At 46.0% G+C, this 25,006-nt stretch overlaps 1 protein-coding gene and 1 long non-coding RNA gene across 4 annotated transcripts in view; one reads left to right on the top strand and one right to left on the bottom strand.

Moving 5' to 3' along the window:
- LOC128573922 (uncharacterized) overlaps positions 1-22,774 on the top strand; it is a 57,946-nt gene extending 35,172 nt beyond the window's left edge. The window contains exon 5 of one of the 3 annotated variants that reach the window (XR_008376573.1): positions 22,293-22,774. This is a non-coding gene — a long non-coding RNA (uncharacterized LOC128573922). Of the gene's footprint in view, positions 1-656; positions 1,034-22,206 lie in introns of those variants that run through there. The other 2 variants (XR_008376572.1, XR_008376571.1) reach the window with 2 other exon arrangements.
- FKBP1A (FKBP prolyl isomerase 1A) lies at positions 814-24,957 on the bottom strand. Its single transcript, XM_053574464.1, has 5 exons — positions 24,766-24,957; positions 24,640-24,687; positions 7,422-7,534; positions 3,841-4,005; positions 814-1,913 (listed from the first exon to the last, which is right to left on the bottom strand). Exons 1-4 carry the CDS (start codon positions 24,800-24,802, stop codon positions 3,877-3,879), a joined length of 327 nt encoding a protein of 108 aa, XP_053430439.1. The 5' UTR covers positions 24,803-24,957; the 3' UTR covers positions 814-1,913; positions 3,841-3,876.
- Positions 24,958-25,006: the final 49 nt, after the last annotated feature.

The following is a 25,006-nucleotide window of genomic DNA, read 5'->3' as shown; positions in this document are numbered from 1 at the left end:
CCGGTGCCACACTCACTGAGCCACAGGCGCTGCCCCATGTAACAATTTTTCACTTTATGGGCGGCGCCTGTGGCTCAAAGGAGTAGAGTGCCAGCCCCATATGCTGGAGGTGGCGGGTTCAAACCCAGCCCCTGCCAAAATCTGCAAAAAAAAAAACAACCGAAGTTTCACTTTATTGTATGATAATATGTATGAAAGAATTTTGGGGGAAATAAGATATGACCCTAGACTATTACTCCGGTGGTATAAATTAACCAAAAGGATTTATTTTAAAAAATCATTAAGTCAATCCTTGAATAACCTATTTAAAATCAATGGCTCTCAACCAGGGTAATTTTGGAAGGTGTATAAGGGCAGGGCCAGGGAAGTTGATGTAACCACCCAGTCTGTCCACAGGACTAAGACTTTGTACATTAATATCATTGAAGAACCCAATTTAAAACCAGAATCTTCCCTTTGTAGCTCTTTATCATTTGCTTGTGGTACATCTTTGAGTGGACTATGACTCAGTCTTGAGAGTGGGTTGTGTCTCCCACTTCTTTATGACCCAGAACCAGCACAGTGCTCACCCAGATTAAAGTCAGGCAGTCCCTTTGATGCAAACCTACTGCCTCTCATGCTCCCCCTTTTCTCCTCCCCGCCCCCCACCATCCCAGAGTGGCCAGGGAGGAAGGATGCTCACTGCTGCAGTTCTTCTGCCAAGACACAACCTCGCACACTACATCCCCACTGCTACCTTCCCCTCTGCCCAACCCAACTCCCAGCACCAAATAGCAGGGGAGATACTTGGAAATAACCACCATGACGCAGAGCTGAGAAAAGCCAGCATAAAACACTTTTATTGCAATAATAAAACTTGAAACTCATATGTGGTGCCAGGGGCAAGAAGGGGGTAGCAACAATTTTTCTCACCAAATCACTACACAGGACAGCAAAAGGAGCTGTGGGAAGAAAAGTCAGGGAACTCTGAGATCAGCAGAGGGAGCCAAGCATCAAAAAACAGGAGATGCTGAAGCTGCGATGACCAGCATCATTTTCTTAAGAGAACATTCAAGGATTTGTCAGAATGGCTGGGCTTTCATTGGGTGTTAAGTCTACAAACAGCACCTTCAATTTAAACTTTCGATTAAAGTTCTTCAAATTTAGGAAATGGTGGAGCTTGGAAAGTTAAGAGATTACAAAATTCCTCAAAGTCCGTTAGAAAAACGACAGGATGGAAAAAAAATAAATCCAGGCCACGGAGAAGGCTTCAGAGGTCCCTGCTGGCCCAGGGACAGATACCTGTAGTGTCCAACATCGCAGTGAAAATGATCTGCTTTCAAAAGGCAGAGGGTTTAAGGGGAGCGTGAGGCGGGCTGGTGAAGGCAAAGGCTCTCCTCTCCACTTCAGTTTTGGGTAGGACTTTTAGTTTAACCTAAGGACATCTTTCAACTTGGAGAATAATTCAGCCCTCAACAGCGCCTCAAATCTGCTATGGCTTTGCAGCGCAGCAGCAAGAATGTTTAATATATAATAGATAAAAATTTCATCCAAAAAAATAAAATAAAATAAAGATTCTTGCAACCCCCCCCCCCAACCCAAACACCAATTCCTATTCTAAAGTTAACCCATCACTTGTGCTGTTAATACTTTACCATATACTTAATTGGAAACCTAGGTCCAAAAGACCGAAACTGAAATCTTCACCCCAAAATGAAAACAAAATGAGTAACTTGAGGTTTATGGCATATAGTTTAGGTAAACACACATACAGGAGAAAGGGGAAGGGGAAATGGAGGTGTCGGAAGCAAAGCCGAGTGCCAGAACACATCCGGTCGGGCAGACATTTATACAGAGTGTAGTGGGACACCAGGAAAGCTCCATGTGGATTCACGTGCGCACGTCTGGAGGCACCAGATCCTTCCACGGCAGATCTATTGAGGACAGAAAATCTGTAAGTGCCAGCAACTCAGTGTTCTTTGTGTGCAATGAGGGACAGCCACAATCCCATCTGCCATGCCAAGTCCCTTCCCAACAGCTGAGAGGTCTTACTGAGACCAAGCCAGTTCCAGTTGGAGAGAGCCAGATGGGCATGGGCTGGGTGCCCAGGTAAGCAAGCTTCCTCCTACTTAAATTGATCTGTGTTTTTTCTTTTTAACCTAGAGTTACATTAGGTTAGAAGGGCTGTCCACCCATACTCCCATTATCACTGGGTCTCCGAGTTGGCTACATAGAGGAATACCAGGGAGCTTTAATAAAATCCTAATGCCTGGGTCCCTAGGCATCAGCAGATTCTTAAACTTCCCCAGTGACTCTAAAGTGTAGTCCAGACAGAGAACTACAGGTCTAAATTGGCATCTGTCATGTTGAGTAGACTTGGAAAATGTCTCCAGTATTCATTCATTCAACTTACAACTTTCTGGGTTTGCCTTGGGCTTTTTCCTCAAGACCCTTGCAAGCAGCTCTGAGATATTCTTTGGCAGTGGGTGGAGAGGGTTAGTTAGGGTGATCTGACCTGTAGCCTGTTACCATCCCTCTCCCCCACTAGGTTTAAAGAAAGCTTGTTCCCAAGCCACGACAATTTCAAGGCTCCTCAAGTACATTTATGTTTAAATGACTCTGCTCTCAAAGGACAGGAAAGGAGTCTAGACAACATGTAGACCTTTGGGCAGAAAGAGGCTCTGTAAAGTGTCAGTGATTCCTTCCCAGTAGGAATGACAAGTGAAGAAGCTGGAGTTATCAAACCTGACCAGGCCAGTAATATCTAAGTGTATGGCTCAAGCCACTGAGGGAGAAGATAGCTAAAAATAACAAAGCCCTCTGCTTAAAGAAGTCCATGGCAGGACAAAGTTACAAGTAGCTCTGACTGCCATGGCACATGGGCTAGCAGCCATTTGCTGCAGCCTTCAAATAGTGTTCTCACCCAGCGTCTGGATCCTGGGGCAGGAAGGGAGTGAATGTAAAGGTCTGGGCCAGATGGAAAGACAATAGCATTCATGTGTTTACTAGTTCTAACACCCACATGAAAAGCCATGTGCCATGAGGATACTAAGTTTGGTTTCCTAAGAAATGAGGGCAGAAGAGAGGAAATCAGGAAATGGGCTGTGGTCCTAGTCTTCCACTGCCTAGACGTGACCCTGAGTAAGGTCTTTCTCACTGGCCCTCAGTTCCTCACCGGTTGCATAGTTAAGCTGACTCAGGCCCCTCAGCTCCCTTCCTAGGATCTAATGGCCTCTGTTACACCCCACAAGCACACTCGGCTTCATCACTCCACTCCACTTGAGCATTCTGGGCTTACTCTCTGAGGCAGGTAGACCAGGGTAGTAATGCTGCCCTTGTGTCACCTAACAGGCAGTAGTCACAAACTGCGTGGATGAGAGAGCTGCACGTGCTAGAACGTGACACTCACGTTCCGAGGGGTTTTTCTTACTAGCTTCTATGAACATGGGGTAGAGGAAAGTCAGTAACAGTCTTACTTCAAAAGAACAAAATATGTGACCTGTGCTTCTCCAACTCAGTTTTGTTGTAAGCTACATACAAACAGTTCATTTAAACAACTACCATCCCCATGAGTTCACTCAAGAACATATATATGCCATCCCTCTCCTTCGGGTGACCAACTTTTACATTTAAGATATATATATATATATATATATATATATATATATATATATATATATATATATATATATATATATATATATATATATATGTAACACCGTAAGAATATCCAACGGAGAAAGAATGTAGTGGGAATAATCGCCCCACAGCATCTTTCTTCTCTACGCAACCCATCAAATGCTGGGCACGACACGGGAGGAACGAAAGTAGTTCTGGTTCTTCAGCATGAAGTTTCCTTACCCAAGAACAGGGAGCTAAGGGAGGCAGTCATTCCTGTCATTCCAGCTTCAGAAGCTCCACGTCAAAGACGAGAGTGGCGTGTGGTGGGATGATGCCTGGGTGCCCGGTGGCACCATATGCGTAGTCTGGAGATATAGTCAGTTTGGCTCTCTGACCCACACTCATCTGTTTGAAGAACAAATAAGACCCACTTAGCTGAACACAGTCCCCAACTGTCTTTTTAAGAAGCAGAGCTATGGGCGGCGCCTATGGCTCAAAGGAGTACGGAGCTGGCTCCATATGCCGGAGGTGGTGGGTTCAAGACCAGCCCTGGCCAAAAACTGCAAAAAAAAAAAAAAAAAAAGAAGCAGAGCTATGTACCTGGGTGTTCCTTGGCTGTGATGACGCTAAGACACCCCAGTGACTTTGCAGCTGCCCAGGCATCTGGCACCTCTCTGTGCAGGACTTAAAGAGGGTGGGAGTTCAAGACTCCAAGATCCCTGCATCTCACTCCATGGGCTCCACGGTGGTTAAACCCCTAGAGTCCCAGAAAGATCAGGCCCTCAACCTTTCTACCCAGGTATTAGTGACTGACACTAGACAGGTGAGACTCCAGAAGTGTCACCAATTAGTCCTTCCGTGGTCTGTCACTCAAAGGATAAGTTAAATGACATCTATGCTCTTCTGGAAAAAGGAATACTTTGAAACTTAGCTATAATAGAAAATATACAAAAAAAGTAGCATTTGAGGAGTTATTTTTCTGTACTTTCTATTTTTATGCTCTTATATAGGAAAATTTCAAGAAAGTATGATTTTCTGAGGTACAACAGCATGTGTAATATGCTACCATTTGGGAAAATATTTATATATTTGTATCTACTGTATAAATAGAAGACATCTTTGGAAGGACACAATACCAGTGTTTTGCTAGGAAATTTTCACTTTAAAAAATATACTTGTGGGGCGGCGGCGCCAGTGGCTCAGTGGGTGGTGGGTTCGAATGTGGCCCTGGCCAAATTGCAACAAAAAATAGCTGGGTATTCTTGCGGGTATCTGTAGTCCAGGCTACTCAGGAGGCTGAGTCAAGTGAATCAGCCCAAGAGTTGGAGGTTACTGTGGGCTATGATGCTACAGCACTCTATCAAGTGTTACAAAGTGAGACTCTGTCTTTAAAAAAAAAAATTATATATATATACACACACACACCCTTGTGAATTTTTCCATTTCTAATCAAATACACAAATAAATATAATGTCTATTTTCTGAACAGTGAGCAGGTTCGCTGATACGTTTCCGTCCTTTCACCGTTTCTATTTCTAATCTGCCTGTGTGCATTCCTGGTTCTCTGTTCCAGTCAGAGACAGGATGACTAAAGGGCAAGGTGCAGGCTGTGTGTGACCAAGAGTCTAATGTACGGGGCGGCGCCTGTGGCTCAACGAGTAGGGTGCCGGCACATGGGTTCAAACACAGCCCTGGCCAAAAACTGCAAGAACAACAACAACGACAAAACAACAAAGAGTCTAATGCAGCTCAGAATCGTTGCTTTCCACAGCATCTGGGACATGCTGGACCAAACTAGTTAAGGGCAGTTAAAAGCATAGGCTTTATCTAAGGCAGTGGTTCTCAACCTTCCTAATGCTGCAACCCTTTAATACAGGTCGCGACCCACAGGTTGAGAACTGCTGATCTAAGGGAAATACTTTTGGGTCAGCAATTCCACTTTCAGAATATTTTGCTAACAACCCAAATGTCCATCACAAGATCACAAGGAGAGTGGTTTCACAGGCATAATCACAACACAGATTACTCATTAGAAAGAATACAGTGGCTTTAAATGTACTCGAATGAAAAGATTCCAAGCTATACTGTTAGATGAAAAAAAAAAAGCTGCCAAAATAGTGCTTGTGGTAGGATTCCAGACCTACAAACATGTAAAACCCAAACAACATCGAAATGAAAGGAGAAGGGGCACAAGACAGTCCCCCGCCTCCTGTGTTTTTAACTTACTTGCTAAAAAAATATTCTGTGGAGAGTTTAAAAGATGTTCTACATAGGTCTCAAACTACCCAGACTTCTTACAAGTGACAGGACTATCACTGACCCCAAAGCACTGGTTCAAGGGGGAGGTGGGCATCTCCCAATATTCCATTATACCTTCCCAAGCCTGGGACCTGAAGCAGGATAACACTATCTTCATGGCAGCTATAGCACTCAGGCCATACAATACAGCTATTGTTCCAAGGTTGGAACACTCACGTAAGTTTGGTTGTGGTGTAGACAATGGCTGGCCCAGGAGATGGGGGATGGGCTATAGACCAAGAGTCAGCCAGACTGGGGAGACAGAGGCAAAAAGGTACAGTTGGCAAGGTTTCCCAAGGGAAGTAAACCACAATGATCCTCTCCCTCACACTGCCAACCCTCTGCCCTACAGGAACAGAAACCCAGACACCTGGCAGTGGGAAGGCTTTTAAAGTTTGAAAGTTAAGCCATTTATTTGGAAATTAATCTTAGAAGTAAAGCCATTTATCTGGAAATAAATCTATCTTAGAAGTATAGCAATGTGTATTCTAGAAACGAGAGAGACAGAGATCAGTCTTCTCTTCTTGGTTAAATTTCCAATTCTCCTTGGTGAGAGGGAAACAGACTAATTACCTATCAGGCAAGCCTAATTATAAAGCCCCACTGGGTTGCTGGCCACTGTAAACATCCCATTACCCAGTTAGAGCCAAGAAAAAATTCCTGGGCTGAAGGAAGGACAGAATCCAACTGAAATTTGGCAACCCTGGGTTCCCTATTGTCTCCTGGAAATTCTGTAATGTTAGCAGAATAAAAGCTGTTTCCTCAATTGGGGAGGAAAAAGGTGAGGAAACAGACTCAAGACAAACAAAATTACTTTCTCCATCAGTAGGACTTCTCAGAAGTGGTCTGACACAATGTGGTCAATAATAAAACAAGCACAAGTTAAAACTACACTGACTTGCACTCATATTGTCCTGAAGCCAAAAGTTTACCAACACACTGTGTTGCTGAGGCTGGAAGGAGGCAGCTCCTTCATTGCCTACTGGTGGCAGTTCAAAAAGTACAATCCCTACAGATGGCAACTTGGCAGGATCTGTCACAATACAGGACATGCAGCCTTTGAGCCACTCACCCTACTTTGGAGAATAAAAATAAAGTCCATAGAAAATGAGTCACTGACTGCAGCATTATTTACAACAGCAAAATACTGTCAGTGACCCAAGTGACCATCACAATGGTCAAGTAAGTTACAGCATACTCCCCCAAGGGAGCACTAAGCTGCAAGAAAGCTTTCTTCTCTTTTATGTACTCATATGGAAATTGTCAAGTAGATTAAGTAAAATGCACAACAATGTGTGTAAAGGCAAAAAAATTAGAAATATGTTTTTGTATTTGCTTAAACTCTACATTAATAATCACTAATAACAGGAATTACTTTTGGGGCCCTGGGCAATGGGGGTGGAATGAGACTGAGACTTTTCACTTACACCTTTTTTGATTTTTGAGCCATATGAATAGGCTACCTATAAAAATAATTTAAAAGGTGGATACTAGGAAACAAAACAAAACACATGAGCGCATACCTGGGCAACCCCTTCTTCCCAGCCTCGGATCACCTCCTGCTTGCCTAGCATAAACTTAAAGGGCTTGTTTCTGTCACGGGAGGAATCAAATTTCTTTCCATCTTCAAGCATCCCTGTAAAAAAGGGCAGTTGTAACATGAGCAACAAGGAGCAATGACATAAGGCAAGTCAGAAACTAGTGGCGAAGCACACATTACAGATACCAGTGTTCATGGGACTGGCAGGGTGTTCACGGCCTGGAAGAAGTGGGGTGTCTGGAAGGTTTCCTGTAACCTCATGGGGCATCTAAAGAGTTGGGGTAGCCCCTCCAGCCCAGACTGGTGAACATTCTTTGAGCACTCCAAGCAGCTGACCACAAAAAGACCTCGCCTAGAGGTGGGCAGCAGTCTACCTTGTTTGGAGGTGGAAGCCTGAACTCCCTACTGCCCTGCCTGTCCCAGCACCCTGTGCCTCTAGAGCCTCCTCCACTAAGTAACGTGGTCTCTTGAGGCTCACAGAACTGATGAAAGTCAAACCCAGGGCAAAAAGCAATTCATTCCAACTCCCTCATCACCTTCTACATAAAATGTGTTGACATAACTTCCCTCTCCACTGCTCAGTGGAGGAAATTCCCCTCTATCTGCCACCCCATGCTCTCCTCTGTGGTTCACTGAAAATGAGCTGCTCCAGGTGACTGGAGAACCCCCTCAGCACAATGGGGTGTATGATAAAAAGACGCTGTAAGGCGAGCTTTCACCAGCACTCTGGTGCCAACGGAATCTTGGGCACAGACTTGGGCCCCTGCAGACTGGCTCTCCAATTGTCATATCATAATCTTCCTGGGAAAAGTAAAACCTGATCTGGGCTAACAAAAGAAAGAACTTCTGCAACATTAATCCAGTGGCGCCCCAGACCCCTGCAGGGCACATCTGCCCACAGTTAACTCTAACAGAGATAGCTACGAATAGTGAGGGGGAAGGTGACCAATGGCTGCCCTCAGAGAACTTACTCAGTGCAGCCAGCAACTGCTAATGACTCTGCTGGCAGTCCTTCCACTGAGCCAGTGATCGGCACAAGAACTCATTCAATCCTCTCTGAGAAATAACTTGCCAAAAAAGTAAAGCTAGACTACAAATCCAAATATGATACATTCTACTGTATCAGTTTCCTAGAAGCCAGACAAGCCACAATGACACCCTCTAGTACAAGGGGAACTCCAGAGATGGCGATCCCAGAGGGTAAGTGCCGTGAGAAAAGAGAAAAGACTCTGCGATACACACCTGTGACTTCCTTTTCAAAAAAGACCATCAACACTGGTTTGTTGGAAAGCCAGTGCCAGGCAACTGTGATAGCTGACACCGAGTTCCTTAGAGTTCTTGAACTAGGATCCTAGATCGGAAGGAGAATGCCAGTTGTTGACGTGTAATTGACAAAAAACTAATTTTACTGGAGCCTGAGGCTGGGCACCCACCATAGTTCTAAGTATCACTCAGAAGACCCATTAAAACACATTAATTCTGTTGTAAATGTACATGTGTCTGTGTTTAGGAATAAAGGGAAATCCCAACAAAAACCCCACCTAAAAGACAATGTCAACCCTTATAAAGAGGAAGGAGATGAATTGAGAGTTATCACAGCCCAGACTATGTGAACTTTTAACAAAACAGAAAACGGCAGGGGGGTGGGGGAGGGTTGCTGTCCCGTCCCAACCAAACAGGAGGGGAAATGGATGTCGGGGGCAGAATGGGTGCCAACACCGCCTGGAGCCAAGGAGCCAGAGGGAGAGGAGGGTGGGGACCTGCTCCTGCTCCAGAAGTGGGAACAGGCACCCGAGAACTGCTGAGTTAGTTCATTTAACATTCCTTTCCCAGAACCTGATAAAAGAAATGCCAAATGGCAGTTCTCTACAAATGAGTACCTAGGAGGACACAGGTCTCCAGGCTCCACAATACCCCACTGGACACGCTGAGCCCAACCCGAATGAACTCAGAGCTAACAGTGAGGAGAGGCAACGAAAAGCTATGATCTCAGAATCCTTTCCCTGGCCAAGTAGGGAGTCTTTCCATCCACCCTCACAAGAATGCTTATAACAAAAACAAGGAAACTAACTCCAAGACCCAGTAACCCACTCAAGGTCAGAGCCAGTGAGTAGTAGGGTCTGACTCTAGCAAGACTTTATTTAAACCAATGTGAACTGTTCCGTCATGCTAGAGGCTAAAACCAGAAAGAGCTTCTTCCTGGTCTGCGCTCTTTTGAGCAGACTTAAAGTTGAGAGCCTAGGGCTTCCTGAGCAGCCCCTGTAAAAGAGACACTAGGTGAGGAAATAGTCCAGGAAAAGGCCAAGGATGAGAGGGTGGTTCCTGGCCTCTGATCCCTGACTGTCTGCAAAGGGTGATTGGACAAAACCTACGGAGAAAAACATGCCCAGAGGTTCACCTGAAACTAAGGCTCAGTCCAGACCCAGCACTCTTACCCTCCTTTCTAATTAAACATCAACTTTACAGAAGCAACAACAGGCTGGCCCAGCAGATGAACTAGAATCAACTGAAGCCTTTAATTCCCCTATGCCAGGACTGGCGCACAGTGGGCACATGGGCCGATTTGGGCAGTAAGACCTACTCAGTTTAGGTACTACTGCAACTTCTGTGAAGGAGACACTCAGGAAGAGAGCGCCTGCCCACCCTCCCTGTTGAATGCTATCTTGTGAAGATGTAATGTCTGGAGCCATGGCAGTCACCTTGTCACCATGAGAAAGTCAGGAGCACCACAGGGCAGTCATTCCAATGCTCTGAACCAGCCTCAAACTACCTCCCTCAAGACGTCCATTCTGAGGTTAAAAGTGTGCTTTGAAGACAAAACTATGGGGACAATAAACAGATCAGTGGTTGGCAAAAGCTGGGTGCAGAGGGAGAGATGAACAGATGGAGCACAGAAGATTCTTAGGGCAGTGAAAATACTCTTTATGATAGTATAGCACTGGATATATGCCATTATACATCTGTCCAAACACACAATACACCACCCAGAGTGAACACCCAGGTAACCTATGGACATGGGGTGACTAGGACGCATCAGCACAGTTCATCAATCCTAACAAACCATTCCAGTAGAGGATGCTGGTAATGGGGAAGACGACACGTGTGGGGATGAGGGATATTATGGGAAATCTCAGTACTTTCCTCTCAATTTTGCTGAGAATCTAAAACTGTTGTAAAAATTATAAGGTCTTATTTTTTTAAAAAAGTTTACTTTGTGTTAAGTTGGGTTCCAGTTACTTGCAATTAAATATAACCTAATTGGCATGACATTTAGTTAGCACGCCCAAAGGTAGTGCTGCCATGGAAGGAATAACACTAAAATGAAACTCAACAGCCAAGACCACAAAGAGCTATTACTAATCTGTAACAACCAGATCAATATTTTTATGTCAGGACCCAGCATACACATCTACAGTTTGTGTATAAATGAAACAAAATATCCGTGTAAAAGTTACTATATGGAATACAATTCTCACTCTTAAAAAGGATGCTGGCTGGGTGCAGTGGCTCATGCCTTTGGAAGGATCACTGGAGGCCAAGGAGTTCTAGACCAGCCTGGGCAATGTAGTAATATCGCATCTCTACAAAAAAAAATTTTTTTTTAAATTATCTGAGCACAGTGGCACATGCCTTTGTCCTAACTACCTTGAAGGCTGAGGTGGGAGGATCACTTGAGCTCAGGGGTTCGAGTTTACAGTGAGTTAGGATCGGGCCACTGCACTCCAGCCTGTGCAAAAGAGCAACACCTGTCTCTTAAAAAAAACAATTGCCAGGTGACGCCTGTGGCTCAGTGAGTAGGGCACCGGCCCCATATACCGAGGGTGGCGGGTTCAAACCCAGCCCCAGCCAAACTGCAACAACAACAACAAAAAAAAATAGCTGGGCGTTGTGGTGGGCGCCTGTAGTCCCAGCTACTTGGGAGGCTGAGATAAGAGACTCACCTAAGCCCAAGAGCTGGAGGTTGCTGTGAGCTGTGACACCACAGCACTCTACCAAGGGTGATAAAGTGAGACTCTGTCTCCACAAAAAAACAAACAAAACAAAACAATTGCTGATTGGGGCCTACTCGATTTATTTCATGATACACTAATGGGCTGTTACTCATAGTTTTTTTTTTTTTTTTGTAGAGACAGAGTCTCACTTTATGGCCCTCGGTAGAGTGCCCTGGCCTCACACAGCTCACAGCAACCTCCAACTCCTGGGCTTAAGCAATTCTCCTGCCTCAGCCTCCCGAGTAGCTGGGACTACAGACGCCCACCACAACGCCCGGCTATTTTTTGGTTGCAGTTTGGCCGGGGCTGGGTTTGAACCCGCAACCCTCGGTATATGGGGCCGGCGCCTTACCGACTGAGCCACAGGCGCCGCCCTTTTTTTTTTTTTAAATACACAGTATACCTATAAAGAATTATCCTGGCGGCACCATAGCTCAGTGGGCAGGGCACCGGCCACATACCTGGCCCAGGCCAGCTAAAACAGTGACAACTGCAGCAACAACAACAACAACAACAACAAAGATAGCTGGATATTGTGGCAGATGCCTGTGGTCCCAGCTACTTGGGAGGCCGAGGCAAGAGAATAGCTTGAGACCAAGAGTTTGAGGTTGCTGTGAGCTGTGACACCATGGCACTGTGCAACAGCCTGATACTCTGTCTCAAAAAGAAAAAAAAAAAAAATGCATGTATTTGATGAAGGACTTATATCAAGAATATATTATAAACTATCAAACTGAATAAGAAAACAACCCATCCAAAAAAGGGCAAAAAATCTGAACAGACACTTCACTGAAAAAGACAAATGGATGGCAAATAAGCACACGAAAAGGTGTTCTAGTCATTGTAACAATACAAATTAAGACCACTAGGAGAAATGTCCACTACTTCTAATTATAATGAGCAAAACTAAAAAAGACCGACTCCTTCAAGTATTAGTAAGGATGTTAAGAAACTGAAATTTTCATACATTGATGGAGCAATTGGAAAATTGCCTGGTAGTTTTAAGCTAAACATGCACTTCTCATATGACCCAGCTGTTTTACTCCTGTATCTGTCCAAGAGAAAAAATAGGATATGTCCATACTTACTTTTCAAACTTGATTTTCAAAGCAGACCTGTAATAGCCTCAAAGTAGAAACCAGCCCAAACATCCATCAACTGGTAAGTGGATAAGTAAGTTTACTGAGGTTGGATGTAGTTGCTCATACCTGTAATCCCAGCATTTTGGGGAGCTGAGGTGAGAGGGCTGCTTGAGGTCAAGAGTTCGACCCCAGTCTGGGCAACATAGTAAGACCCTCACCACTACCTGAGCATGAGCAAGTAGTCCCAGCCACTCCAGAGGCTGAGATGAGCAGACTGCTTGCACCCAGGAGTCCAAGGCAGCAGTGAGCCAGAATCCTAAGTGATATATTTCAGGAATGGAAAAACACTGCATTTTCTCACTTATGAGTGGGAGCTTAACAATGGGTACACAACCTCAAACACACAGCATGGAATAATAGACACTGGAGATTCCAAAAGGTGGGAGAGATGAGACATTACCGACTGGATACAATGTGCAGTATTGGAACAACAGTACATTAAGATTCTCTCCCAGGGGTCCTCAAACTGCGGCCCGTGGACCACATGAGGCGTTGTGATTGTATTTGTTCCCGTTTTGTTTTTTTACTTTAAAATAAGATGTGTGCAGTGTGCATAGGAATTTGTTCATAGTTTTTTGTTTTTTTTTTTTTAAACTATAGTCTGGCCCTCCAACGGTCTGAGGGACAGTGAACTGGCTCCCTGTTTAAAAAGTTTGAGGACCTCTGCCTAGACCCTCACTACCCAATATATCCACCTAACAAAATCGCACTTGAACTTTCTAAATCTATTAAAAAAAAAAAATAGGCAGTGGCCCTTACTAAAATCCTGCATATGTTTCGGTCCTACACTCACCCTGGCAATGAATGGAAGGTGCTTCCTGTTTGGAGCAGCAGGAGCAGGTAAAACAGGCAGCAAGTCAAGCCTCAGCAGTTGCTCCAATTTCAACTCTGGTGATGGTGCCAAGAGCTGGAGCCCTTCAACAGTGAAACTACTTGCCAAGTTATTACCATGATTTTCTAGAGAAAGCAGGCCCTGCTAAGAGAAGGCAACTGAGGTTATAGTTCTGACAGTCTTTAAGTTCTGAAGGCCACTTCACATAAGACAAGGCCTCCTTGCAGAATTGACCGATTTCATTTCTGACTATACACAAACCTATATAACTCGATAGTCTTGATTTCAAGTAGTAAGTTTTGGTGTTCCTGACTGAATATAGCTAAGCTCACAGATCTGGCCTGAATTCTGCGTCCCGGCAGCATTCAGCTCAACCCTTGGCACTCACGAGCACTCTTGGCTTTGCTTTACTTGTGTGATTTCTAACAACCAATAGGACAAACATGAGACACCCACATTTAGACCTTCCCTATATGGAAACAATAATCTGATGGGTAATCTCAGAATGGTAGTCCTTACTTTTAAGTTACTCATCAATGAGAAAAAGGTGAAATGTGAAGGTCTGCAGTTAGAAGCACCAGACCTCAGAGTGAAACTGCATGCAGAGGCTATTGATTTCTGCCTGGGTTACCTCCCACACTGAAATCCTTGGAGGAGAAAAAGGAAGATCTAATAAACAAGAGGGGTGTGAGAAAGTCTCAAGTTTGGCTCCCCCACTGCAGCCTCCTCTTTCCTGCTGCTTATCTGAGAGTGTTCTTGTTCAGAAGGATTCAGTAGAGGGAGAGCTGGCCAGACATTGTCTTCAGACTGTGTTCCTAGTGCCCAGCCTACTAAGCCCAAGCCATGGTTAAGACCTAAGACCAGGACTTGGAGAGTCACAGGGACCACTGCATTATTATTTCACTAATAATCAAAGAGAAATGGAGTCCCTTCCAGTGCCCTGCTCTGGAGAAGGCAGAGTCCCCATATACCTTCCACTGGGCAAGGAAAGAGGACTGAGGAAGACGACTTACGGCTTGAGCACTCAGGAGCGAAAGCTGGTGACTCAAATGTAGTTTACAGTTGTCTATGAATTTTTACAGGAGGTTTTCTTAGGCAGCATTTTATAGGGACTAAAATATGAAACGGTTTAAGATTAAAAAAAAAAAACCCAAACCTGAACAAAATCAAACAATAACAAAGAGAACATCCCAAGCCTTCAAAAGAAAATGAAGTTCTTGCCATTTTATAGTTGAGAGAGGGAGAACAGATTTCTACTTTCTAAGACATAGGTAAGTACAAACAATAAAACAGTTCAAAGAATGAAGGTGGGGAGAGCCTGTATTTTCCTGCAGATTTGCATTTGAAGGCACTTAGAAAATTCTCAGGTGGGCTTAGGGCCCCAGGTCTGGCTTGGCTGTTTCCTTTCCCTATTCTCATTAGATACACAGGCTCTCTTAACCACCTTTTGCTTAAATGCCTTATCAGAGACTCATAAAACCCACAGCCAGCACAGCCAGACCAGCATGGTGAAGAAAGCTCCTTCCATGCCTAGTCTCTAGCTCAACCTCACACCTTCATTCCTATATGAATTTTATGCTTACCAAAGGGGGACAGTCAACTGTGTCCCCAAACCCATTTATGGCAGCTATCCCTATTGTGTATAATGTCTAAATCAGTAAGAGTGAGTGTGAATTGAAAGAATGGGCTTAGCTGACTGCTTGGAAAGATGCAATAAAGGCACTAAACATTGCCAGTGATTACCTGTGTGAGAGTGAGAACACTGTGTTTGGAGAAAGCAAGCTTAAAAATCAAGGTTTAATGTTAGATGGTCTCACAACAGGCTTGGCCGTACATTAAAAAAAGTCAGAATTGGTTTCTGTAAGAACCATGATGGGAGATTTTATTTATTTATTTATTGAGACAGTCTCACTTTGTTGCCCTTGGTACAGTGCCAGCCTCCCAAGTAGCTGGGACTACAGGTGCCAGCCACAATGCCTGGCTATTTTTAGAGGCGTGGTCTTATTCTTGCTCAGGCTGATCTCAAACCTGTGAGCTCAGGCAATCCACCCACCTCGGCCTCCCACAGTGCTGGGATTACAGGTGTGAGCCACCACACCCGTCCCTATGATGGGGGATTTTTAACAATAAAACCCAAGCTAACCATTGTTCACGTAATCAGCGTTTCTCTTTTCTTCCCAGCCTTTGGAGACTCAGTTGCCTTTTTCTGAGACAGTTTTGTTATGTCGCCCTCAGTAGAGTGCCATGGTGTCACAGCAGCCTCCAACTCTTGGGCTTAAGTGATTCTCTTGCCTCCAGAGTAGCTGTTGAGTACAGGCACCTGCCACAGTGCCCAGCTTCAGTTGCTTTTCAAGGGCCACAACAGCTGCTGGGTGAGCAACTGGGATCAGGACAGTGTTCACTTTATGGGAGAGGGTGGGAGAGGATGGGGGAGGATCAATTTCTCCCAGTGTCACCACCACTGGATTACCGCGGGTGCCTTCCCCTCTCTAACCCTCCACTCTGGAGGGGAAAAGATTCCAATGCTATTTGGGTTGAAACTGAAACACACCCGGTACTACACCGTGTCCAACAAGAGCTGGGGTTCAGCTGCTCAATAAGGAGTTCGTGGAGTTCACACTGTCTGTGGAGTGCACTGGCCTGGAGAGCTTAGAGGCCGCGGCCCAAGGACTGGAACTGTGGGAGGTCACTTACTTCAGCTTCTGGTACTACAATAAGCAAAATCAGGGGTGGTGGGTAGACTTGGAAAAACCTCTGAAGCAGCAGCTAGACAAATATGCGTTGTAATCTACCATGTGTTCTGGAGTGGGATTTTAGGTGCCTTCAGTTTCACAGCTGCGGCAGGCAGCAGGCGATTATGAGGTATCACTATTATCTGTAGCTGAAAAAAGACACCTTGGAAGGAAGCATTCCTTGAACATTAGAACAAGCAAATGAGCTAGCAGCCTTAGTTGTTCAAGCTGATTTTCTGACCTCGATCAGTATGAATCCCAGGACCCCAGGACTTTCTTCAGAAATCTGCCTTGTTTCCTGCGTGATGGTTACAAGATGAAAAAGTACAGGAAGAAGCAACCCCAAAGTGGCCTTACTTCATCAGAAATACAGAGGACTCAGCTCCTGATGCTGAAATGCTGTGTGCAGGAGGTGGAGAGAAAGGGTGGCTATGGCCAGAAGCGCTACCCTGCTAAGGACAGCCAAAAAGGTGACATACCCACTGCAGCATGCCTTGAAGGTATCTTTGTGAAACGTAAAAACGATGGCTGTGATATTTAGGTGGCATGATATTGCTGACATGTCCCGCAAGTCCTTTTTTGCATTAGAGCTTGCACATAGGAGACCACCTAGTTTCAAACCATGAGAAAACATTAGGGATCTGCTTGGAATGCTTTTCCTAAAAGTTAGCAAGTTAGCATTTCAACGTGCCTGTGTGTTTGGAGAGGGGATGACATTAAAATTATAACATTTCAAGGAAAAAAAAACATAAAAATAAAAAACTATGATGGGAAGCTCCACTACCAGAGCTGTACTCAATGAAAGACACAGCCCTTTAGCAAATCATTTATGTCTGAGTTTGAAATAAAATGTTTGAAGATGCCATGTCACTTTTACGATTGTCACAGTCATGACAGGTAAAAAAGAGATTCTATACTTAGGTAAGTCAAGAAATTAATTAAAAGTTCACATGGTTTAGCCAGGTGTTGTGGCTAGAGCCTATAGTCTCAGCTACTTGGGAGGCTGAGGCAAGAGAATCACTAGAGCCCAAGAGTTTGAAGTTGCTGTGAGCTATAATGCCACGGTACTCCACTGGGGGTAATAAAGTGAGACTGTCTTAAAAAAAAACAAACAAACGAAAAGTTCATATTTGTTCCATTTCTGGGCCACTGTGGCTGTACTCCCAGTGCAGTCTTCCTGAATTGGAGTTCAGAGAACACCTTAAAAGTGGTGTGATCGGAGGTCAAGGGCCTACCCAAAGAGGGAACTAGCCCGCCCCTCATCATTTTCTTAAGATCAGAGTTGAGGGCAAGCACATTTCCTGCATGTAGTATGGAAATGCTTCTAACCTTGGCTAAATCCCTTTACATTCTATGACCGTAAGTTTTTGTTTTCAAAGGCAAGGCCCACAATAGGAAGAACACACAGGATCCAAGCAACAATGAAAAGAACACAGATCAGAATGCATGCCCTTGTGTCCATGTCTTTCCATTTCCCATTTTTTTTGAGTCAAGAGTCTTACTCTGTCGCCCTCGGTTGAGTGCCATAGCAGCACAGCTCACAGCAACCTCAAACTCTTGGGTTCATGCAGTTCTCTTGCCTCTGCCTCCCAAGTAGCCAGGACTACAGGCGCCTGCCACAATGCCTGGATATCCATTTCCCATTTTAACTGCAGCCTAAGGAAGAGGACTACCATGTTATGTCACATGAGGAGGGGGAGAAGGAAATACTGTTTAATAGTAAGTAGTTAGCCAGCAATGGTAGAAATCCGTACCTTCGGTATGGTGCAATGGTTAAAAGCATGAGTTCTAGACCTCTGATCCAGACTGCCACTGTTACTCTCTCCTTGGTCTCCCTGCTCCTGCCCTTGTTCCCCTACAGTCTAAACTCAGCCACCAGATGGACATTCCTTTAAAATATGATATAAGTCAGACCCTATCGCTCCTTTGTTAACTGCTCCTCACCAGTGGTTTCCTGTCACAAAAAGCTGAAGTCCTTAAAATGGCCTATAAGACCCTGTAAGAGCTGCCACCATCACCCCATCCCTCTGACCTCACCTCTGATTACTCTCACACTTTCCCACTCCAAGTACATTGGTTCTTATGTTCCACATATACACCAGGGATATTCTCACTCCTAGGCCTTTGCACTTTCTGTTCCCTCTATAAAATGATCCTGCTCAAATAGTCACGTGGATTACTCCTTATGTCCCTCAGGTCTTTGCTCAAATGTAACTTTCATTGAGCCTTCTGCCAGTCTATCAAAAATTCCAACCTTTTCCCACTTACGGGTTAATGCATGATACGTTTTTTGCTTATTAATCACACTGAGCCTTTCCAGTACAGTGTAAGATCTGAGGGCAGAGACTGTGTCTTCTTCACTCCTAAATTCTGCCTTGCACATAAATACTTGGAAAACCCTTTCCTCCTGCCTGCCTGACACTGTAACTGACCACCCCATACAGGGTAAGCACCATCAGGGCAACAGTGAGGATTTCTCCAGCTCCAAACACATTCACTGAACTGAGGGAAGGCTTTGGTGTGCTGACCTGTGTGCAATGGGTACAAAAGGAAGGTGTGGTTGCAATTAAATTAATCTGCAGGGAATGAGCAAAGTCCAAAATGTTATTTTCTCATCCCAACCCAAAGGAAGTAGAAATATTATACCAGTCATAACAGGAACATGGGCTTTGTCTGTCCCAGCTAGAGTCTAATGCCACTCCTTCAAGCAGTCACTGAATGCCTATTCTATGCCAAGCACTGACGGGGATAGTGTGGAGGACAACACAAGTACAGTTCTGGCCTCCCAGAGCCAACCTACAGTCTGCGGAAGTAAGTGCACATGTAACCATATGTGGTCTGACTGTGATGAGGGCTAAGAAGAAGGATGTGCACCTCACTGCAGAATCAGAGGCATGTGTCCGTGTACATGTGCGAAGAATCACCAGGGTCAGGGGCAATCCACTGAGGTGGTGCTGTAAGACTAAGAAAGAGCCTGCCACGTGGTAGGAGTGGGGGCATATATGGTAGCACTTAGGCAGAGGGCCAGACCCTCACATGAGGAAAAGGCTGGGTGTGTGCAGGCCGACAGGCCAGGTGGGAGAAGAATAAATGAAGTGAGAGGACAGACAGCAGGACCCCAGAACTGGTTTGGCCACGGTCCCCTCCTCACTTTTCGTACAACTAGAATTTTCCTTAGTCAAAATTTAAGGGAGCCAGGGAAAGGAGCACAGGGAGTTGGTTAAGCTCTTTAGCAGGTTAAAAAAAACAAAAACAAAAACAAAAACAAAATAAGCCCAAAACAAACAACCCTTACACACACACACATACAAAGGAGAAAACAGAAATAAAAACAAACCAACATCACCATGAACACCAAAGGGAGAATTGGGAAGTCCAAGTAACTCAGAATAATCCTGGTCTTCTCCATGGGAAACAGTAGGTGACAATAATATTTTTAGAAAAAATTCCAAAGCAGACAATTGGTTACCATTAGTACTTAATAAAAAATAAGCTTTAACAAATAAAAATGTTCAAGTTAAAAGTCTATGGGTATCACCTTTTGGCTAACACCAAGTATAAAAGTCTATGGGTCGAGGGGTAAATTTTACAGTATGTAAATTATATTCAATAAAGCTGATTAAAAAATGTCTAAGAGACCCACTGAAAGGAACCAGAGCTCTTGGGAGAGACAGCTGGTATCAAGACCAGAGCAGTGAAACTAAGCAACTATTCCTATAAAGGAACATTAGGAGCATGTCAAAAAGTACTGGAGCTTAAAGGGGCTCCTACTGGCCAAATTTAGGATAATACCAGCAATAAAAGAATAATGAGTATCAGTGATTTTAAGGCCCTAACATATAAGCCCACAGTAAACTAAAAACAAAGAGGGGGGCAAAGTCACTTGCCAAATGGGTACGGAGGCTCACGCCTGTAATCCTGGCACTGTGGGAGGCCAGAGAAAGAGACCACTTGAGCTTAGGAGTTCAGAGACCAGCCTGAGCAACAGCAAGACCTTGCCCCTACTAAAAATAGAAAAATCGACAGGGCACTGTGGTGGGTGCCTGTAGTCCCAGCTACACAGGAGTCTGAGGCTTGAACCCAGAAGTTTGAGGTTGCTGTGAGCTAGGCTGACGCCACAGTACTCCAGCCTGGGTCAACAGTGAGACTCTATCTCAAAAAAAAAAAGTCACTTGCCACCACTGAGGATGACAACACTGCTAATAGTGATTCCTCATTTTAAAAATTGGCTTTACCCTATCTTACAGAAGAACAGTGGCTAATAGATGTCAATGCCAATGAAAATTACTTCAGGTGGGTGGCACCTATGGCTCAAAGGGGTAGGGCGCTGGCCCCATATGCCAGAGGTGGCAGGTTCAAACCCAGCCCCAGCCAAAAACTGCAAAAAAAAAAAAAAAAAAAAAGAAAGAAAGAAAGAAAGAAAGAAAATGCCTTCAAGTGAGAATTATCAATTGGTGCAAAAACCACCAGGTAAAAGGCTATGAGGAACAGATCACCTACAAGAAGCCTAAGCACTCCACAGACCACTGCTAATTGGAAAGGGGGAAAATATACCTTTACAAAGATGATCAAATTTGGCACCCCAAAGAGTGATGTTCCCCATGATGAAGTATTCACGTGAAAATGTTTACCAGACCTATTTAGACATTTAAAATTGAACATCCGGTTTACAGGAAATCAAGGCAGGGGATCAAGCTAAACAACACCATAAGGAAAAAATGAGACAGATGTGGAGTATTTATTTATAAGATAATGTGCCTGCTCTTTGAAATATCAGAGCTATTGAAGGAAAAAAGTATGAAGACTTTCAGATCAAAGACATTAACATGTAACTATAATGAGTGAAGCTCAATGGAATTGTGGTTTATAAAAAAGCAATATAAAACTGTGGAGACAACTGGTACTTTCATTATGCACGTGCCTCCGAGAAACTTGGAGCAGTCTGCTCAAGCTCTCACAGCAGAGGCAAGGTCTGAACTCGGCAAGGGACCCACACCCTTCTTCAGGATTACCGTCTGCCTGGCACCACTTTTACCCACTGTCTGGGCTGGCACACTACATACCCACATGCAACCAGGATCCTGTTGCCCCCAGCAGCCCACTGTCCACACAATATACATAAGGAAGGGGGTTCAGTTAAAACCCCAAGTCAGCTAATGTCCCACCTGACTCAAGAGAAGAAGCCAATGTTCTTATACCAACATACACGGCTATCTACCCATTTGAAGCGCCTCACATAATCCACTCCACCCACCTCAGTCTCCTTCCTCTAACACACAGCACATTACAGGCTGGGGCCCTGCACTAGCTCTTCCCTGTGCCTGGAATACTCTTCCCCTACAGAGCCAACTTCCTCTGAATGAATGCTAAACATCATTCCCTCAGAGGCCTTCTCAATCCCCCTCACTGAGAAGAGCAAACTCCCTCCCACCCCTCACTCTGCTGTAATCTCTCCACAGTGCCTCTTCCTGACTGGCCTGCCACATGGTCATGCTATTAGTCTCCTCACCATGAGGATTAGATCTTTGTTTAATTCACTGGCATGACCGCAGTACCTCGCTTGCTGCTGTTGCTCCATAAACACCTACCTGCTATAGGAAGGCAAAGGGTCCTGTCGCAGCCCTGCCCAAAGAGTTCCAGCCTATCTGCTCTTAGACAGTACACATCAGGGGAAGCCATCTCAGACATCTGTAGTGAGGGTGAGCCTTCCTCCAGACAGCAGATCATCGAGCAAGAAACATCCAGCAGGGGAGCATATGGACTAAAGCAGAGAGAAGGGCAGCAGGGGCGAAGGAAAAGCAAGGGGCTTGGCTGGGCGCCCCGTAGCTCAGTGATTAGGGTGCTGGCCACATAAACCAAAGCTGCTGGGTTCAAACCAGGCCCAGGCCTGCTAAACAACAATGACAACCGCAACAAAAAAAACAGCCGGTGTTGTGGTGGGCGCCTGTAGTCCCAGCTACTTGGGAGGCTCAGGCAAAAGAATTGCTCAAGCCCAAGAGTCTGAGGTTGCTTCTGCCTTTGAAAACCCCCAAATCTTTATAACCCTGCCTTCTGATTGTGTTCTCTTAAGACAGATTCTGTTCCCAGTGACTTAAAAGCCTTAACTGCTATGATGAGATCGCACAGGACCCACCCTCTCCTCTCACGCCCCCACAGGTCTCAAACAGGTTCTTCCTGGAGGCTGGTGGCGAAGACCCACGAGAATAAAAGCCGATAGCCTGCCAGAGAACAGTCTATTCTGTGAGCAGGAGGCAGAGCTAGCTTCTCACTAAGGCGTCTTTGTAGGGCTTATCAAAATGAAATAAAAAAGAAAGCTTTTGTCCTATTGCACACCAGGGTCCTGCTGCTGTTCTGGGAACGTGTGGGTGGGTGCCACCCGCAGGGAAAACACAGACTCGAAGAGCTTGAAGAGGCACTGGGAACCCTGATGGTGTTCTGGGTCCCACAGCCATCTGCTCACTTAAGAAAAGGCTCCAGACATTTCGCCAAGAGGTCTGGTGCAGTGTGGCTTTGCCTGCATGCCGGTGTCCAGTCCTGTCAGCAGCACCAGAACATGGGAAAGCCAAGGACAAGGGGCAGACTTGGGAGTGAGACACCTATAACCAAGCAACCTGATGTCCTAATGTGGCTACTTACAACTAGGGTGGGAAGAGGGTGCAATAGAAGGCACCGCCTCACTTCTCAAGTCCCAATCTCTGTCTCTGTTGGCTGTAGGAAGTGAATAAACTGCCCACTCACTCCAGCACTATACATAAAAGACCATGGTTACTCGGGCGGCGCCTGCCGGCCCCATATGCCGGAGGTGGCGGGTTCAAACCCAGCCCCAGCCAGAAACTGCAAAGAAAAAAAAAAAAAAGACAATGGTTACTCTTCTCATCCCACTGATCAAAGTGACCAAACTGATGAGCTTTCATCCATCTCCCAGGCTCAGGTGTTGACTGTGGCCTACAAGGACAGCTATTTAAAACATCAGAAGCACTTTCCAGTTTCTTTCAGACATGAGACTATTCCCTGCAGAGATGGGCTTCAGTACTCCGACCCAAATGGCAGCCTTCATAAAGTCCTGGTCTTTAACTTCTTCCACCTCCTGCCCCCATTTCTACCCTTGAAGAAAGGCCAGAGAAATCAAAGAGCATGGGAGGGAAGATGTTAGTTGCCTTTTCTCCTCCTCACTGAAAATCATTTCTCTCTATAGTGGGCTCCCCCATGACTTAGAAGAGAAAGGTAGAGCTTATCCCTGAGTAGCTTGGCCACAGCCTACTACCCAGGAAGAGGAGGAGGGAGGAGGGAGAAGAGGCGGGAGGGGAGGGGGAAGAAGGAGAGAGGAGAAGGAGGGATGAGAAAGGAGGGGGAAGGAGAAGGGAGGGGAGGAGAGAGAGGGGAAAGGGGGGAGGAGATGAGAAGGAGGGGGAGGGAGAATAGGGGGAGGAGGAGGAAGGAGAGGAAACAGAGGAAGGAGGACCAGAGGAAAGGGTGTGGTGAGAGGAGAGAAAGGGGAAGGAATAGGGGGAGGGAAAGTTATTCATATCATGATGTGGCTACACAAATCACTCTCCTCCTCCTGGAGCCAAAAGCCCACAGTCATGGAGACTCTACCTGCTCAGTACCCCCCCATCCCACCATACAACCCAAGAGGACCTTGTAAGGGCACAGAATAAAAAGACAGTCAGAAGGCACCAGACTTTGATGTTTAAATTCTGGCTGGGAGAAAGGAGGTCTAAAATTTCCTTTGGCTTACATTATTACTGTGTATTCCCCTCACTGAATCTCCACTTTCCTTATCTTCAAAAGGGGATGAGAAATATCTCTACTCCCACCAGGGATGGGGGACTAAATTACAAGTGCAGCTTTCAGTCTGGGCCATCATCCCTGCCAATGATTTGTAAGGACCTCAAAAATAAAAAGAGGAAAAAAGATCATGCAGATCTACTTCTCCGAAGGCCAGGCAGGGTGAACGCAAGGACTTAGGAAGTGAGGCTTCCACATTTATGGTTGAGGGACGAATTAAGACTTTCCCTGGAAGAAGCCGCAGCTTTGCAGATTGTAATTACCTCGCCCTTATCTTCATTGAAGGGAGGGCCGGAAGACAGGATAGGATATCATCTTGTGCACGGAAACCTACAAATCCTTCCTAATGGTCCCTGGCCAGCGGTGTGCCCATTCCTGAGCTTGTGACCTTGGGCAAATGACTTCACCTCACTAGCCAAGTCTCAGTTTCCTCATCTGTGCAGTGGGTACAATGGCAGCATCTAAGGCACGGAATTGCTTTTGATGTGCTAGATAATGCTCAGCCCTCTTACAACTGCTGGCTCAAACTTCCCCAGGTTCGGCAGGCCCGAGGCTGCTCCCTTTGGGTCGCAGCCACCGCCCAGGCCTCAGCCTCGGGCCACGCGGGCCTCGCCGCCGCCACGCCCCGGCCCGGGGCTCCCAGGCCGCGGAGGCAGCCGCACGCGGGCTGAGCAGCGCGGCCCGGCCCCCCACCCGGCAGGCCCGCGCGACTCACCGGTGTAGTGTACCACGCAGGTCTGGCCGCGCTTCGGGAAGGTGCGCCCTGCGGAGACAGACGGGCACAGTGAGCGGATGCGCGCGGCGGCGGCAACACTCCGGACCGCCCCGCGCCGTTACTCACCGTCTCCAGGGGAGATGGTCTCCACCTGCACTCCCATGGCGGCAGCTGACGCTGAGCAGGCGACGCGACTGGCAGCGTGGACCGACAGGGACCTAGTCGCGGTTCCTCGGGTCTGCCTCGTCCCTCTGCGCGTCGCCTGCGCACGCGCGCGCCCCCGCACGCCCCGCCCTGCGTGCGCGCCCCACACGGCGCGCACGTCCCGGAAGTCCAAGCTGCGGGCTGGAGGACCGGAAGCCCGGAG

The sequence above is a fragment of the Nycticebus coucang genome, chromosome 21, assembly GCF_027406575.1.
Source record: "Nycticebus coucang isolate mNycCou1 chromosome 21, mNycCou1.pri, whole genome shotgun sequence".
Classification (NCBI taxonomy): domain Eukaryota; kingdom Metazoa; phylum Chordata; class Mammalia; order Primates; family Lorisidae; genus Nycticebus; species Nycticebus coucang.
Note: the sequence above shows the minus strand (reverse complement) of the source record. Positions and strands in the feature narration are given on the sequence as shown.